Genomic DNA, 16,763 nt, shown 5'->3' with positions numbered 1-16,763 from the left:
CGAATCTCAGCCCTGCCATGTTCCATCACTGATGTCAGGCCAATTACACCCTTTAAGCCTCAGTCTGGCAACTGGGCACAACTGTGCTCATCCTATCCGGTTGCTGTGAGGCTGAAGTGACAAAATGCTGGTCAGGTACCAAGCATGGTGTTGGGCATGGAGGAGTGTACATGAACTGGAGATGAACTGCACGGAGCAGAGCCAGGCTGGTCACTGTGTCCTGTACATGGAGGTGACATGCTGAACAGGATATCAGGAGACCCGGGTGCTGATCAGGCCCCTTCCCTGAGAGGACCAGGGGCTCAGTCATTTATTCCTCCAGTAGCCTGGTGTTTAAGGAGCTTTCCAATGTGCCGATGCTATGACATGAGCTAGGAATACGACACAGGGAACCTGCAGTTTGCAGCCTCAGAGCCTAGTGGATCCAAAGCACAGGTCCACAGGTAGCACACAGGAGGGGTCCTAATCAGCCTGCGGGGAGGGGAGGTTGAGGAAGTTACCAGAAAAGATAAGGCACTTCCCTGGAGATGAGGAGTTCCATCACAGCAGCCTGAGAGGCCTGTGGGACACTGTGTGAAATTTTGGAAGGCAGGTGGGACAGGAGGATGCAGGCCAAGGGGGCTGAGAGTTTTAATGAGAGATTGGATGAAGAGAGAGGCTTCATGCTGGTGGGGAGGGTGGGGTGCCTCAGTCTTCTCATCTGATAAATGGGAGGAATGAGTTCTGCCCTGTTGCCTCCTATCTCTGAGCAGTGTTATGGATATTAAGTATGAGATGATAAAACAGATAGAGATATAAGCAGAGAAATAAATAAACGTAGTGTTTGTGAAACTTTCATGAGTGCTTACTGTGTGCCAGGCACTCTTGGCATGCATTGATCCTCACAATCCTCTAGCTTTATGATATAACCTGTGACTGGTCCCATTTCACAGACAAGAACACTGAGGCCCAGAAAGTTCAGGTAACTTGCCCAATGTCCTGGAAGTGATAAAGCTGAGTTTGGATCCAAGCAGCCCCACTCCAGAGCCTGCATGGGGCAGGCTGTTATTCTCTATGAAACAAAAGGCATGGGAAAACCTGACATGGGATGCCACTTTAGTTGTACAGTTACCACGGGCGGGTAGGGTGTAGGCGGAAGGAGCAGGGTGCGGATTTTGGTAAGGATGGTTCGAAGATGCTCAGCCCAGGGAGGCTCCAGGAACAGCCAGCAGGTGGCGCCAGGCTTCACGCAGCCTCTCTGGGACGTGCGGTCCAGGGAGTCTGTTAAAGGTTCCAGACTTGAGGACTAGACCTCCATAGGGCTGTTGGGCCTGGGAACTTCTTGCTCAAACCTCAGAAGATTTTGCTGCACTCCAGGGATCCCAGGCCCGGGCCAGCCTCGGTGGTGCCCATCGGTTTGGGGTGCCGTTCAGCGGTCCCTGACCACATGTAGCTGGGTCCAGCCCAGCCCGGGTGGCAGAAGGTCAGTGCCCAGATCCTCCCCTCACTGCTTGGCGGGTGTCTGTGAGCCCAGGTGGCAGTGGAAGTAGGCTGGGCGGCCGGGGGTAGGTCAGGTCACCACACAAAAGTTCCGTGTAATCCGCCTCCAGAAGTTGCGCCTGCGGCTGCTGAGAGCCACCTTGGCCGCTTCCTGGAAGACGGTCTGGACGTTGTCGTGCAGACGGGCTGAGCACTCCAGATAGGCCACTGCACCCACAGACCTTGCCATCTCCTGGCCCTAAAAAGGAGAGTGAACGGGACTGCTGTGAGGTGGGGGCCTGCTGAGTGGACCTCACACCCAGCTTCCCTCAGCCCTGACCCAGGAGGTCTCCAGGGCAAAATGATAAGATGCGAGTTTTCCAGAGCACCAGCCCCCTGCCTCTCTCCTGACAAGGCCCTCATGCGGGTCTTCTACCTCAGCGCCAGGCTGGGCCTCTGTGCCTCTCAAGGCACCAACTAATTAACTTCACAGACTAACGCAGGCCCCCGTGAGAGAGCTGGGTGACCTCTGGGCCTAAAGTTCCCCCTCTGTGAAGTGGGTGGAGAGGAATAACTTCCTCCTTCACTCTTCCTTCTACAGGTGGAACTTTCTGGAGTACTCTGGTAGCTCTCGACCCATGACAGCCTGAGCCCCATACCCTGCGCTTGCTGGCCACCTGGAGCCTCAGAGGCTGGGCTGGAACAGTGTATCTCAGGGGTTCCCTATCCCAGCTCCCACCCACCATGCCCCAACCTACCACCCCTGCTTGGGCTTCCTACCCTGTTGTAGGTCACCGGCTCCAACCCATTTTTCCGTAGCTTTTTCACCAGTGACTTGTCCTTGCGCAGGTCTGTCTTGCAGCCCACGACCACGATGGGTGCCTCCTTGCAGAAATGACTCACCTCCGGGTACCACTGCAGGGGTGGGAGCCATCAGGAGTGCTGTCCCTCCACTGGGGGTGATGCGAGGCAGCACTCTGGTCCTACACTACCCTCTTGCTTCCGGATTCAACCCCAGCAATGCCAGTCAGCACACCCAGCGTTTAGGGAGCACAGACTTTGTGCCAGGCACTAATGGAACACTTCACACGGGTAAACTCATTCATCCCCCAAAGCCCTGGGAAGCAACTGGAATCAACCTTATTGTACAGATACAAGAACTGAGGCACCGAGAGGTGATATAATTGGCCTTTGTCACACAACTGGAAGTGGCAGGATTTGAGCCCGGGGGTGAGGCCCTGGACTTCTGCTTCCACCCACTGTAGAGCCCTGCCTCTTGGCCAGGTAAGGGCTCTCGCCCCCCAAATTGGGCAAAATATGTAAGAGAATAACCAATCCTTTAAAAATAAAGCAGCTCTGAAAATTCTGAAAATGGCCACAGCAGCAGCTTGCCTCAGGTGAGGTTTTGCAGGCCTGTGGGAGGGAGTGCTCCCATCCTGTGTAGCTGCTCAGTGGAGTGTTCTCACCTGGACTATAGTAGGGGAGCTGGGAAGCTGGGGCAGGGGCCGGGGGTGTACATCTCCCGGAGTGCAGGCCTGCTCAGCTTGTCTGTTCAGGAGAAATCAACATCCTACTGCTGGGCTCAGACAGGGTCCTGTTAGAGATGCCAGGAGACTCCAGAACTAACTGTCCACAGGGCTGGTGGGCCTGGGAACCCTTTGCTCAAGCCTCAGAGGGTTTTTTCTGCAGCCCAGTTTACCTGGGTGAAGCCCATTTGAGGTGCAGTTTGACCTCATGTGGCTGGTCAAACCAAGGTGGCGGGTCAGCGCCTTTGCTCCTACAACCCATCCCTCCACCAAAACTGCCCTTGAAGAGGTCTCCCCTGGTGCCTCCACCTTGCTAAATCCATCAGGAAATTCACACCCATGGCCCTCTTCGGCCTGGCCTCCTCTGGGACCCCGTCTGCACTTCACCGTGGGGCCCTACTCGCCTGCTCTCCTCCGGTCTCATCAGTCCTCTTCTCCTTTCCCCACATGCTCTCTTCTCTACAGACTCACTCCCCAGGGGACCTTTCCAGTCTGGGGCTTTCACTGCCCCACTGATGCTCCAAATGCCTCTTGCCAGCCTGTCCTGCCTTGCCCGGAGCTGTAGAAGGTGTCTGCTTCTAACCGCCCACCTGACACCTCCCCCTGGATGTCCAGCAGGCCTGTGGCCTTCCTGTCTCCCCGTGCCCCTGGCTTGCCCCTCTCATCTCAGGAAATGGCAGCTCCACCTTCTAGCTGCTCTGGTCTGGTCTCCCTCCCACCCAGGTCCAATCCATCAGCTAGTCTTAACGCTCTGCCTTCAAAATAGATTGAGAACCCACCCGCCTCTCACCTCCCACTGCTAGGACCCCAGTTCCAGCCACCACCATCTCTTCTGGTCCCCCATGCTCAGAGCAGAGCCTGGGAGGAGGTACAATCCTCCAAAAAACCAAACCCATTGTCATCAAGTCAGTTCTGACTCCTGGTGACCCCCGTGTGTTACAGAGTAGAACTGCTCCATAGAGTCTTCTTGCCCTGGTGGTGCAACCGTTAAACGGTTGGCTGCTAACTGAAAGGTTGGCGGTTTAAACTCCCCCAGCTGCCCTGCGGGAGAAAAGACCTGATAATCTGCTCCCATAAAGTTTACAGCCTAGGAAACCCTATGGGGCAGCTCTACTCTGTCCCATAGGGTCGATATGAGTTGGACTGGACTTGACGGCATGACAACAGCAATTTTTACAGAAGCAGTTCTCCAGGCCTTCCTTCTTCGGAGCCTCTGGGTGGGTTCAAACCGCCAACCTTTAGGTTAGCAGCCAATCGCAAACCACTTGCATCACCCGGGCTCCTGGCGCATGGTAAGTTCTCAATAAATGCTGCTGTCACCGTTATTATTGTTGTCCCCACCTATGTTCTGAGGAACCCTGAAGTAGGGGACAGACAGGGGCTGTGCCACAAGGCACTGGAGCCAAGAACTCAAGGGACCTCAGCCCTGGCACCTGAAAGGCAGCTTCAGGACCTCTGACATAACTGGGGAGGGGGTGCTGGGAGGCCGATGAGACCCTGCGGTCACAAAGAGGGGCTGGGAGTCGCCAGAATCAGACGTGAAGGTTCAAGTGACTTTGCTGTCCAGGTCTGGACAGGCTGGGGACATGCAAGGGCCTCTGGGCCACTTGGCACGCTCAGGGAGCGGTGTCAGTGAAGAGTCAGCATGTTGAGTACAAACTAGGGCTGTCCAAGGAAAACTGGACTGGGGGTCAGATCCCTGTGTGCCCTGGTGAGTTGCTGCTCCCCAGGCCTGTCTCCCCATTAAAAAAAGAAAAGAAAAAAAAAATTACTGTTGAGTTGATTCCAACTAATAGTGACCCTACAGGACAAAGCAGAGCTGCCCCATAAGGTTTCCAAAGAGCAGCGGGTGGATTCGAACTGCTGATCTTTTAGTGAGCAGCTGAGCTCTTAACCACAGTTTCCTCCATACATACGCCAAAGGCACTGGCCTCAGTGTCATCCAGGGCTGGCCCAGCTCCAGCTCCAACAGTTGCCTGCATTGGGGTAGGTGTGGGGCAGGTGCCTGGCTGTGGGGCTGTGCCTCCTGGTCCCCCAGGACCTACCCGGTCGAAGACATTGTTAAAGCTGTAGGGGCTGGTGACGTCAAAGCAGAGCAGCAGGACGTTGGCATCAGGGTAGAACAGGGGCCGCAGGCGGTCATAGTCATCTTGTCCTGAGCAGAATGTCACGGTCACTCCCTCCCCAGACCTCCTGCCCACTGTCGGCACCTCCCAAATATCAGGCGGTGTTACCCCACCAGATGGTAGGATGGGGAGCTTCCAGAGGGCAGGGCTTGGTCCTGGGCCTCAGGGTCCTGAACGAAGCTGGCACTTATAAGGAGGCTGCACTGGGTGAATGTCCCCCTTGGCAACCCTGGCGTGGGCAAGATCACTTGCTGAGAGAGGACTGTTCTGGAAAGGGTGGGGCGAGGCAGGGGCCGGGCCTGGAGGAGCGAGGGCTAGCACCCAGGAGCCTGGTCTGCCCTCGGCTTGGAGAGTGAAGGGTGAGGGGCAGGCAGGGGTCCTGGCAAAGGCATGTGAGGCTGCCCAGGGTCAGGGGGCTGGTGGGATTTCCCGTGCTTAGCTTTGAACTCTGGTATAGACTTGACTGAAGCCTTGTATGGGCAAGGTCAAGAGGTTGGAAAGCAGAGGTCAAAGTCAAGGTCAGGAGAACCTCACATAAGCTATAGCCAGGGTGGAACACTTAGGGGGCTGGACACCATCCACCCCTTGAGAGCAAGGCAATCTGGACTCCCCCTTGTCTCCAGGACATGGTGGCTGCCCTGGATGGGAGGGGCAGACAGACAGGGGGCAGAAACAAGGAGTGAGGTTCCTGGCGACCTCCCAATCCTGGCGGACACCTGTCCCTTGGAGGCTAGTTCGCTTCCCTGGGGCAGGAAGGGACAGGACTTTGCTCTCCAGCATCTGGGGACCATGGACGCCCCTCCTCTCACCGCACACTCCCCCAGCCCCTGGTGCACTCACCTGCCGTGTCCCAGATTTGGAGGTGCACGGGTTTGCCCTTTATTTGTAGGTTGACATTGTACCGCTCAAACACTGTGGGGGTGTAGTTCTGAGGAAGAAGACAAAGGGGGAGGCTGTAAGGACAGCTGCTGAGAGGGGCGGGGGCCTGGGGCACAAAGGCCAGAGCCCCAGGAATGCCCCCAGAATCACCCCCAGTTTGGAGATGGTATAGAGATAGTTTCTGGAAGGCCCTGAGTTGGCCTGCATAGGGTCGAGGCCAAGAGCCACGATTTCCTAGCTGTGGACCTTGGAAAGTACTAAACCTCCCTGGTCCTCATTCTCCTCATCTGCAAAATGGGCATAACAAAAGTACCTACGTAGAGTGTTGCAGTAAGGATTCAACGAGACACTCCGTGTAGTCCCTAGCACTGTGCCGGGCACAGAATAAGCACTCTGTCTGTGCAGGCTACTGTTACTTTTATCTTTGCTGCCCCTGGACAGGGGATTCTCCCATTTCTGAGCCTTTGTTCTTGCTGTTTCCTCCTCCTGGAATAACATTAACCTACATCCTTTCATTCGTTCATTCATTCGTTCATTCACTCAACAAACATTAGCACCTTCTCTAGGTGCTTTTTCTAGGTGCAGTTCTGGACACTGGGGATCAAGTAATAAACGAAACCCACCCCTGCTCTGGGAGCTCACAGCTTTGTGGGGTCCCTCCTTTGCCTCTCGGCCTCTCACAGTGCTGCCAAGACCCCTGCCAAATGCCACCTTCGCCCCATGCCTTTCCTGAACCCCCCACGTCCCCCAGTCCTGGACAAGTTCTGCCTCAGGGTTATGTCCCGTAGCCTCAGGAGTGGTCTCCAGGGCAAGGCCCCCATCCAACACAGCCTGAGCTCGGCTCCTGCTCTGTTCAGGCTGGAGGGTTGGGAAACACAGATGGAGATGTGGGAACCAAGAAGGGGCACTTGGCAAAATGGCGTCCGAACAACTGAGTGAGGAGTTTTCAAAATGCCCCACCATGCGAGCCCTTTGCCCTGAGGGGTCCCCAGGCCTCGCTCCTGCTGAGGTTTGGTGGGGCCACGACCTGGGGGGACCCCGCCCTCCCTTTCTTCCCATGCCAGGTGGGGCCCCCGCCTGCCGGTGACTCAGGAGAACTTCGAGCCTGATCAGCTAGGAGGGGCAGCCCTTTGGAGGTGGGCACCTCAGATGCTGCTGGGGGTGGGGTGCAGCAGGGAAGGGGGGATGGAGAAGTTGGGGATGGCCTAGCCACCCTGTCACTCCCTCTATCAGTAGGAACAGGCGAGGACCCCACCCACCAGCCCATGCCCCCCCGCCTGCTCCAGGGCCCCCTTCCCTCAGACCCTCTGCCTGGCGGGGGAAGGCGTAATGGAGTGGATAGCAGTGCTGACTCCAGAATCACAAGACCCCAGCGCTCGCCGACTGTGTGACCTCGGGCCAGTCACCTGGTTCCCTCACTGGTTAAAGGCGAAGATGTGGTGGGGAGACCCACAGTCAGGGGAGGCCCTCGGCACGAATGCCCAGCACCTAGAAGGCTGGTAGCCAGGGCAGTGTCCACACCAGCACCGTCCAACCCCTCAGGATGGTGCCCCCTCCCCAGCGGCTCACCTTTGCCCTGGAGCAGGGACCTGGCATCTGGAGGGCACGGATGCCAGCATCGAGCTCCCAGCTTTGTGACTCCTTCACCAGCAAGGGTCCTATGGCAGGACCCTTGTGATTCAAGCTGGATGGTGGGCTGCCACAAAGCTCTCCGGAGACTGCGTGTCAGTGGTTTATAAATGACTGTGGTGATGACACCACCGCCCGCCCCTCTCTAAGGACTTACTGCGAATGGGCCCTTGACTGGCACCGTTTCTAATCTTTGCAACCCGGGGGGTCAGTAAACCCACTGCCATCGAGTCTACTCTGACTCATGGCAACCCCATGTCTTACAGAATAAAACTGCCCCATAGGGGTTTCTTGGCTGTAATCTTTGGAAAGGCAGAGAGCCAGGCCTTTCTTCCATGGTGCTGCTGGGTGGGTTCAAATTGTTAACATTTAGGTTAATAAACCCAACCAAACCCAACCCATTGCCATCAAGTCGATTCCAACTCATGGCGACCCTATAGGATAAAGTAGAACTGCCCCGTAGGGTTTCCAAGGCTGTAAATCTTTGCAGAAGCAGACTGCCACATCTTTCTCCCGTGGAGTGGCTGGTGGGTTCAAACTGCTGACCTTCCGGTTAGCAGCTAAGTGCTTAATCGCTGCACCACCAGGGCTCCCCTTTAGGTTAATTGTCGATGGCACACCGTGCCACGCAGGGAGCTGGGAGGTCAGCACGGTCCTCATTTTCCTGATGGGAACACTGAGGCCCAGAGGGGAAAGCGACCTGCCCACGATGGCACAGCTGGACAGCAGGTTAGTGACTGGGCAGGTCTCTCTGGCTCCAGAGGCCAGGCTCTGCCCCTTGCTCTCTACCTCCCTGAGGTCACCAACTCCAGCTTCTGCCTGACCCTGGTTCCAGAAGTCAGTGGGAAGGTCCCATTCCAGGGCTTGGGCTGGGGTCTTCCTCTAGCTTGTGACTGTTACAGCCACCCCCCACCCCCTCATTATGCTGGAACATCACCCTGGAAACACGTTTACACCTCCTGTTGTGTTCTTTGAACCCCCAGGCAGGTCACCCCCTGCCCATGGGACCAATGACACCTAATCTTATTTGTGGAGCTGTTCCCAGCCGGAAGGGCAAGGTTGGCCTGTGCTAGACCTGGGCAGAGATGACTCATCCTGGGGTCGGCCCTCATGGAGCTCACAGACGGATCGTTACCCATGGGGGACATAGTTTGAGGGAGGTGTCAGGGGTTTCCCTTAGCAGGACACTCATGGGAGTCCCCATGCAGATCAGGAGGGCTCTGCTGGCTCTAGCAGGCAGGGCTGGATGCTCCCTGCCCCCTCCTCTCCCCACCCTGGTATGGGTGCGGCTGGTCTTGGGCCCTGTGGGAATAGCTGCCCCCCAAATTGCATCCAAGGAAGGAGCTCTCCCACCCTGCTCTCCCTGAACTGAAACTCAGATTGGGCCACTGCCAGACGAGGATAACTGAGGCCCCTCGAAGTCCCCAGCCTGCCCTCTGCCCTTTGCTGCATGTGGGGGCCTGGGAGATGGGGCCCTAAGCCTCCTAGCCGCTGGCTCCCTGGGCTTGCAGGGCTGCCTGGAGGAGGCATCTGAGCTAGGTCAGGAGCAGCCCGAGTCCACAGACAGAGCACTGGGGGCTGTGCAGAGTGCCCTAGGGGGCAGGCTGGGACACCTAGGTTCAAGACCAGCTCTGCAGGGCTGTGTGCACTGAGGCAAGACTCTGCCTCTCTGCTCTCAGTTTTTCCATCTGTAAAATGAAGGTCTTTCTGGCTCTCTGTCCCTGCGTCTGTTTAACAGAAGAGACTTGTCTTGTGTCCAGAGTTAGATGGGCAACAGGGAACTCATGCTCCAGGCAGGGAGGAGGCTTCATGATGCTAGGCACCCCCCCCTCGTTGACAAGTACACCCTCCCCTCCCCTGACAGCCCCCTGTGGGTGTGAGGTGCCTGTTCTCCACATTTTAACCTCTCTCAAATTGGGACGGGCCTGCCAGTAAGGTTATCTCAGGCCGAGAATACTGGTAATGAGGCATTCCCCTGCAGCCACAGGCAGCCAGGGCCCTCCCCTGGGCCCGGCCTGGCCCCTCTGAGGTGCCATAATTGTTGGGTTCCCACATGGGCAGCATCTGGGGGCCCGGAAACACGTCTCCCCCACAACTTAAAAAAATGTGTGGCTGGCCAAAAAGGATGTGAGTCAGCTCCATAAGCCACAGAACAGGAGTCAGGCTGGACTCTGCCACAGTGTACAGAAAGGCCCAACACTGTTAGCAGCCAGCCTCTCCTGCCTACCCTAGTAGACTTACCAGAGCCCCACAGCCCCAAGGGTTCGAGGATGTTGGGGAGGGAGGGAGGAAGAAGAGACACGGAAGCGAATTCATGGATTCCCCTCCCACCCCCCACAAGCAAACTCACGGATTTCCCACAGAATGGTCTGAGAAGAGGCATAAGGGGGGCTGCAGCCCCTGCCCCAACCCTTGCCCCTGCCCCAGCCCAAGCCCTTGCCACTGCCTTTGCCCCGTCCCAGCCTCTGCCCCCCATCCCAGCCCCAGCCCCAGCCGCTGCCCCTGCCCCTTTCCCAGGGCCTGTGGAGTCCACCTGGACATTCAGTGCTTGTGGGGAAGTGAAGGGCTGAATGTCAACTTGCCCAGAGCGCCAATGACATGCCGGGCACCTTGTGGACCCATCATTTATCAGAATTTCCTGATTTCCACCTCCACCCCATGAGGTTGTTGTGAGGAAGCCGAGGCTCAGAGAAGCTAAGCAAGTTACTCAGGGCCACACAGTTAGTTACAGGTGAGTCAAGGTGCCAACCCAGAGTTCTGACTCCAGAGCCAGGGCACTCTTGTCCTCAGGTAAAGCCCACAGGGTGCCCAATGTATGGGTGAGAGCTCGGGGGCGGGGTGTGGGAAGCACCAGTGTTTCCCAAGAATGGCCTTCACCAACCTGCTTTCTGTGCGCAGGCTTAGAGCTGAGGCTTGACCTGTATTCACCCACTCCCCACAGTGACCCTGTGAGGCGGTAAGAGGCTTGGTCAAAGGCACACAGCTGTAAGTGGCAAAGTCAATCTGGCTCCTGGTGGGCCCCCTAGGCCGTGCTATGCCTCCAAGCGCACTTTGAGGGCTGGCTAAGTACCCAGTGGGTGCCATTCTCCCCACTTTACAAACGACATCCCTGAGGCCTGATGGCAGGGAGAGAAGGGAACTCTGGCCTTGGCCCCAGGCTTCGGGGGACCCTCTGGGAGGCCAGGCGGCGCACCTCCTGGGCAGCTTCGCCTTGGGAAGGAGCGGCACTCACCTCGGGGAAGTCCCCTTCGGCGAAGACCATCAGCAACGACGTCTTCCCGCAGCCACCGTCGCCCACCAGGACCACCTTGGCGGACTGCACGCCTGGCGGCGCCTCCTCGCCGGGGGCCTGGGCCGCCTTCATGCCGGGCCGCGAGGTCCGGGCGCGGCGACCAGCGGCTGGCGGCGCAGGCACGGGCGCGGGGACTGCGCGGGGACGGCGGGCAGGAATGTGGGCGGGCCGGGCGGCGGGGCGGGGCAGGTGAGCCGGGCGGGCCTCCGGGCGGCGGTGGCGCGGGGCTTCACACGGCTTCAGCCACCAGGAAAGACGGTGCATGTGTGGGCGCCGAGGCTGGGGGGGACGGGCCTCCGCCCCGGCCCCCCTGCACCCCCTGTGGTGGGAGACGCGCGGTTGGACGGGGACGGGGGGCGTGTCTGCGGAAAACAGCCCCAAGGCCAGCAATGACACTGCGCCCCTGTCCAAACATCTGACATTCATCTTAAATGTTTAGCGGCATCGTGCACCTTGGACAATTAACCCAACGATCAAAACTCTGCCTTGGGGGCTCGATTTTTAATCTTCATGGAAGACAGACCCTTTTTTAAAAGCCTGCTCTCGCGGGAACCCCCACGGCCCTGGCCCTTCTCCGACCTGGAGTAAAGTCTCCCCAGCCCCCAGTTTGGTGGAAGGTTACAGTTGGGGAAAATAGTTCCCGCCGTCTAGAAGTTTTTTCCGGGGAAATGAAGGGGTTTGACGTGCGGCGGCTGAGTGGGAGGCCTGGCTGCGGGCGCGGGGCAGGGCGGCGCTTAGGGATGTGGAGACCCCAGGCGGGGACAGTGGGGACTGGGCGGGAGGAGAGGGCGGGCGGAGAGGAGGCAGCCAAAGAAGAAAGCGCTCAAGTCAGGAAAGGGCTATGAAGTAGGAAAGCATGAGTTTTAGTTTGCTGAATGATCTCTCACAGCTGGCGATGGACACTGCCATGGTTAATAGAAACTGCTTGGTGGCACCTCCCTTCAAGGGACCCCCGGCCGTACCATACCTTAGATACAGGGGTGGTGGTTGTTGGGATCCCAGGAGTTGATTTTGACTCTTAGTGGCCCCAGGTAACAGAGTACAACTGCCACATAGGCTTTTCTTGGCCATAATCTTTACCGGCAGCAGATGGCCAGCTTTCTCTCCTGTGGACCCACTGTTGGGATCAAACCATGGATGCTTAGCAACCCCGTGTTTAACCACGGAGCCACCAGGGCTCCTTTACAGGAGGGAGAATGGCAGGGAGAGGGGGCACCTGGCCTCTTCCCCAGGGTGGAGGGGCTGGGGGTTAGCCTCTTTGGCCTACCAGCTCTGTGGAAACAAGACCTGGGTCCCTGGTGCCCAGCACGGGCCAGGCACAGAGCAGGAGTTAGTGACCTTGAATGAATGAGTGAATGAATGTGCATTTCCCCAGGACCTACACCACAGCCTTCTCTCCAGGTGTTTCCGGTCAGGTGGGAGGGAGCGGACTGGGCATGACTTTATGGGTCAGTCATTGGCACTGCGTGGCCTGGCTTGCCCCTCCCACTGGCACCAGGAAGCTTTGCTGCAGGTGGTTGACCACCTGTCTCATCTCCGGCTAGGTCACGATGTAAGGAAAGTCCTTAAGAGATTTATAACTGTAAGGAAAGTGCTTAGAACAGGGTCTGGTGCATGATTAACGTGAGCAGTTCTTATTATTTAACAAACACAAGGCGCCCTCTGTGACCAAGAGCCTGGGGACCCTGAAATGTCCAAGAGGAAGTCCCTGCTGTGAGAAGCCACAGCCTAGATGGGACGACAGGCAGGGAACCCATAGGATAAGAGCTACAACAGAGGCCGGGAGAGGCAGAGGGAGGGGAGAGGGAGTGGGAGGCTCCTCACCCAGCTTTGGGGGGGTGTCAGGAAACCCTTCAGAGAAAAGGGGCCATTGGTCAGAGTCTTGAGGGAAAAGTGGGACACAGTTAGACGGAGGAGGAAGGGTGTTCCAAACCAAGGGAACAGCACTTGCGAAGGTATGGAGGCAAGAGAGGGGTGCTCTGGAGGCCCTGCCCTTCCCTGTGCAGGACGGTGAGGTTTGGTTGGGGAGCCAGGGTGATGCCAAGGGTTGAGGAGGGCCTGGGTGGTGGAGCACTTTGGATGCCAGGAATAAACACAGAATTGAGCTGGAACACCCTCCTCCCCTTTCCTCTCCCCCTCTAAAGTTAGCGGCGCTGTTTTCCGGGGCTGATATCTTTTTAAAATGAGTATGAGGGCCTCACCAGGTCCTGGACTGCATGTCTCATTAAAACTTTAAGGAACTAAACGAAGCCAGAGAAGTCTTTGAGTTTCACCCCCTCCTCTATGCAGGTCACGAAGTCAACCTCGGTGGAGTTCAAAGCCAGGCAGGTGCAAGAGTACCTTCACCCCTTTGAACCTCACTCTAGCCAGGGCAGGAGTCAGGACCTCCACAGCACAGGGACAGAGTGACTTGCCCAAGGTCACACAGCAGATGTCCAGGTTCCGAGACTCATTCCAGTGCTCCCCTACAAGGCCATGGTCGGCAGGCTGAACGGAGCCTCGCCTGGATGGAGGGAGAGTCCCCAGGACATCTCCACCCTTCAGGTACCCCTTCCTCCCCGAAACTGCCGTGGGGCTGGGCAGTGACTTGGCACTGGGCTGGGTGTGTAGCCGCTGAGTCGGGCTCCCCGCCCAAAGGAGTGGTGGGGAGGAGCCTATCCCCCATTCCTCAGCTGTCAGCCTCGCTATCCCGTCATCTCCACTGACACTGTCATCAGGCCTTGGGTGGCAAGGCTGAGAGCCAGGTGGGGCCAAAACTGGGGGCAAGGAGCTACGAGTCAGGCGGAGGAGTTTGGCCTGGGTTGCTATAGGGATAATCACACTAATGACACCCCTGATGTCTGTCAGGCTTTACAGTTTCACTCAACATTTCCTAACAATAACAGCACCCACGAATGGATTGCTAGCCATGTGCAGGCACTGTCCCCTCGGGGTAGGGACTATCAGCCCCATTTTACAGATGAGAAACCTGAGGCCCAGAGAGGTGAAGTTCTTTGTCTAAGATCCACAGAGGCAGAACTGGAATTTGAACCCATCCATCTGACCCCAAAGCCAGGCTCTCTCCCCAACATCATACCTCATTTGCATTATTTCATTCAGCTCTCAGAGTGTGAGGTGAGCAAGGCCAGGTGATATACCCCTCCCATTTTCCATATTTAGGAACGGAGGCACAGAGAGAGGAGTGGAGGAGTGGCTTGCTTCAGGCTAGCAAGACGCAGAGCAGGATTTGAACGCCAATCTCCTGATGTCAAGCCCCAGCCTCACCCCCACCCTATGCTCATACTGCAAGTGGGATACTCGTCACTGGGCCGTGGAAATCTGTGCTGGTTGGCAGGGAATGTCCCGGAATCTCAGACATCACTGGACCCTAGACTGCACTGTTTTCCTGGAATTTACTTTTGGAGTGGGGAGGTGGCCCAGGTCACAGTCTGCCTGGCCAGGCACCTGGTGTGGCTGTGGTTTAATACTGGACTGTGGGTGACTCAGCCCCTTCGAGGCCCCACCCAGGCTGAGTTCAGAGTCCTTCTGCAACCTCACACAGCGGTCACTGCCCTGTGGACCCCAGAACAGCAGAGATGGTCAGGCCAGCCCTTGGCCTGATGCAGAAGTCCCTCCCCGGGGATGCAGGTGGCCAGGCAGGGTCTCCCAGCTCTGAGCCAAGCCTGAATACCCCAAGACTGACCCATCTCTGTCCCCCAAGAGAAGTGCCTGACCCAGGCTCACACTGGCAGTGGCTCGGGATGCTATGACCAATGACTGCCAGGCTGGACAAACAAGGGGAGGGAAGGAAAATGAGGGAGGGAGTGAGCAAAGGAGGAAAGAAGGAAAGAAGATAGGCTGACTCAGGGGACAAACTGAAGAAATGACGAAAGGAACAAATGACTACATGCATGAGTGAACACAGCACATGACCTGAGTGTGGGTTCTGGGGACAGGTGACCACGCCCTAGCCACCATCTGCCCAGGCTTTAGGCCCTCAGCCCCCCTGACCTAAGTCCCTCTGCCCCATTTTTCTGACCCCCACCCTTCTCTGACGGATCCCTGGTGGTACAGTGAGTGGTTAAGGGTTACGGCTGCTAACCAAAGGATCGGCAATTCAAATCCACCAGCCGCTCCTTGGAGAAGCCCTATGGGTCAGTTCTACTCTGTCCTATAGGGTCGCTGTGAGTAGGAGTCACTGGATGGCAGCACTGACGGTATAGGGTACGCTCCCCTGGGGGGCCAAGAGGCCCCTCAGTCCTGGTGGGCTCTCTGCTGCCCCCGTGTGGCCACTCTGCTCCCTGCACTATCATCACCCTGGGCTGCCTGCTTTCCTTGGGGTTCCTGGCTTGGGGATGTGGGGTGTTTGTGGGTGGCCGGACAAGGGGGGAAGTGAGTGTCAGGGGGTATAACCCCGGAGGTCAGGCTCTGCTCTTTGAGATGCCTGCGCGGGACATACAAGCCTGCAGTATATTTCCTGAGGCTCTTTGCTCCTCATTCAGCCCTCTTCTCCGTCCCAAATGCTCCCAAGAGCCTTTTGTCCTTGGCTCTTCTGCCCCAAACCGGGGTCCCATGTTTACCGAGCACCTATTGTATGCAAACACTTTGCATGCGTCATTTCATTGCATCCTCTGAAGTAGGTCCAAGGCTTATCCTCCTGCCTGGAGCCTCTCTCCCTCCTTCCCCACGTCTAGTGTCGCAATCTTCCCGCCCAGAAAGGCCAGTTCTCAAGCTGCACCTCCCACAGGAAGCCTTCCCTGGTCTTGCCTCCACCCCTTCAGCGGCCTGTGTCCTTGAATACCTTCTCAGCTGGTGGCCAGCTGGGAGGGGGCGAGGTGGGTATGGGAAGTGAGAGGGGAGGAAGGGGGGAGCGAATGGGCATCGAGGGAGGAAGAACCCACAGAGCCTTTCCACAGTCAGCCCCTGTGGTGGGCGGGCTTCCTCTGCCTGGGAATTCTGTCCGGATTATCTTTGCTGTGCTGGGGCAGGGGACGGGTGAGAGGGGCCCAGTGCAGCTTGGGATTCAGACGGGCTTCTCTGTTCCCCCTCAGTCCACATTCAAAGGGGCAGGAGGGGGGGCAGTGTTGCCTAGTGATTAAGAGCATGGGCTCTGAGCTAGGCAACCTGGATTTGAATCTCAGCCCTGCAACTTTCTGGCTGTGTGATCTTGGGCTAGTTACCTAACCTCTCTGAGCTTCAGGTTCCCCTCTTGCAAAAAGAGATTCCAGCAGCACCTACCTCTACTGGTTGCAGCCTGGGTGCCAGTACTCCATAAACTTTTAAGGCCCTTCTCTCCTCCAGGCCTCTCCCCTGCCGCCCCTCCCCCTGCCCCCTCTTGCTCTATTGGCTAGAGTCTAGCCATTGGATAAATAGGGCAAGTTTTTGTCCACTCTCATCCTCTTGGATATGCTGTTCCCTCTGCCAAGAATGCCTTTCCTGCCTTGTCCACCTGCTACTCTCCTTCTTGCCCTGAAGCTCAGCATCATCGCTGGGAAACCTTTGATGTCCCGTTTCCCTACCTGCCCCCCAGGCTGGCTCAGGGACACCTCTTCTGTGCTTCCCAAGCAGCCTGATGGCCTTGGTCCTCGTGATGGTCCCCCCCAATAGACAGGGTCCCACCTCCTCTGGGCACCAGCAGCAGAATGGGAAGGAAGGGGACAGGCACACAGTAACGGCAAAGAGACTTGGCTCCCTGATTCCAGGAGAAGAAATGAAGGTGCTTCAGGCTCAGAAGGAGCTCCCCAGAAGCCCCCTCCTTCCTGCCCCAGCTTTATTTTGGTTCTAGAATCATTCCAGTTGGCAAACTTGGTCCCCACCATGCCCCTCCTGGGTGCACAGCCCACATTTCATGCAGTGAGAGGGAGAGAACACAGG

The 16,763-nt window shown here is 57.3% G+C and overlaps 1 protein-coding gene across 1 annotated transcript; it reads right to left on the bottom strand.

Moving 5' to 3' along the window:
* Nucleotides 1-878: 878 nt before the first annotated feature.
* RHOD (ras homolog family member D) lies at nt 879-11,012 on the bottom strand. The gene is made up of 5 exons (XM_049890019.1): nt 10,851-11,012; nt 5,951-6,038; nt 5,030-5,139; nt 2,239-2,373; nt 879-1,717 (listed from the first exon to the last, which is right to left on the bottom strand). Exons 1-5 carry the CDS (start codon nt 10,980-10,982, stop codon nt 1,550-1,552), a joined length of 633 nt encoding a protein of 210 aa, XP_049745976.1. The 5' UTR covers nt 10,983-11,012; the 3' UTR covers nt 879-1,549.
* Nucleotides 11,013-16,763: the final 5,751 nt, after the last annotated feature.

The sequence above is a fragment of the Elephas maximus genome, chromosome 7 (genome assembly GCF_024166365.1).
Source record: "Elephas maximus indicus isolate mEleMax1 chromosome 7, mEleMax1 primary haplotype, whole genome shotgun sequence".
Lineage (NCBI taxonomy): Eukaryota > Metazoa > Chordata > Mammalia > Proboscidea > Elephantidae > Elephas > Elephas maximus.
Note: the sequence above shows the minus strand (reverse complement) of the source record. Positions and strands in the feature narration are given on the sequence as shown.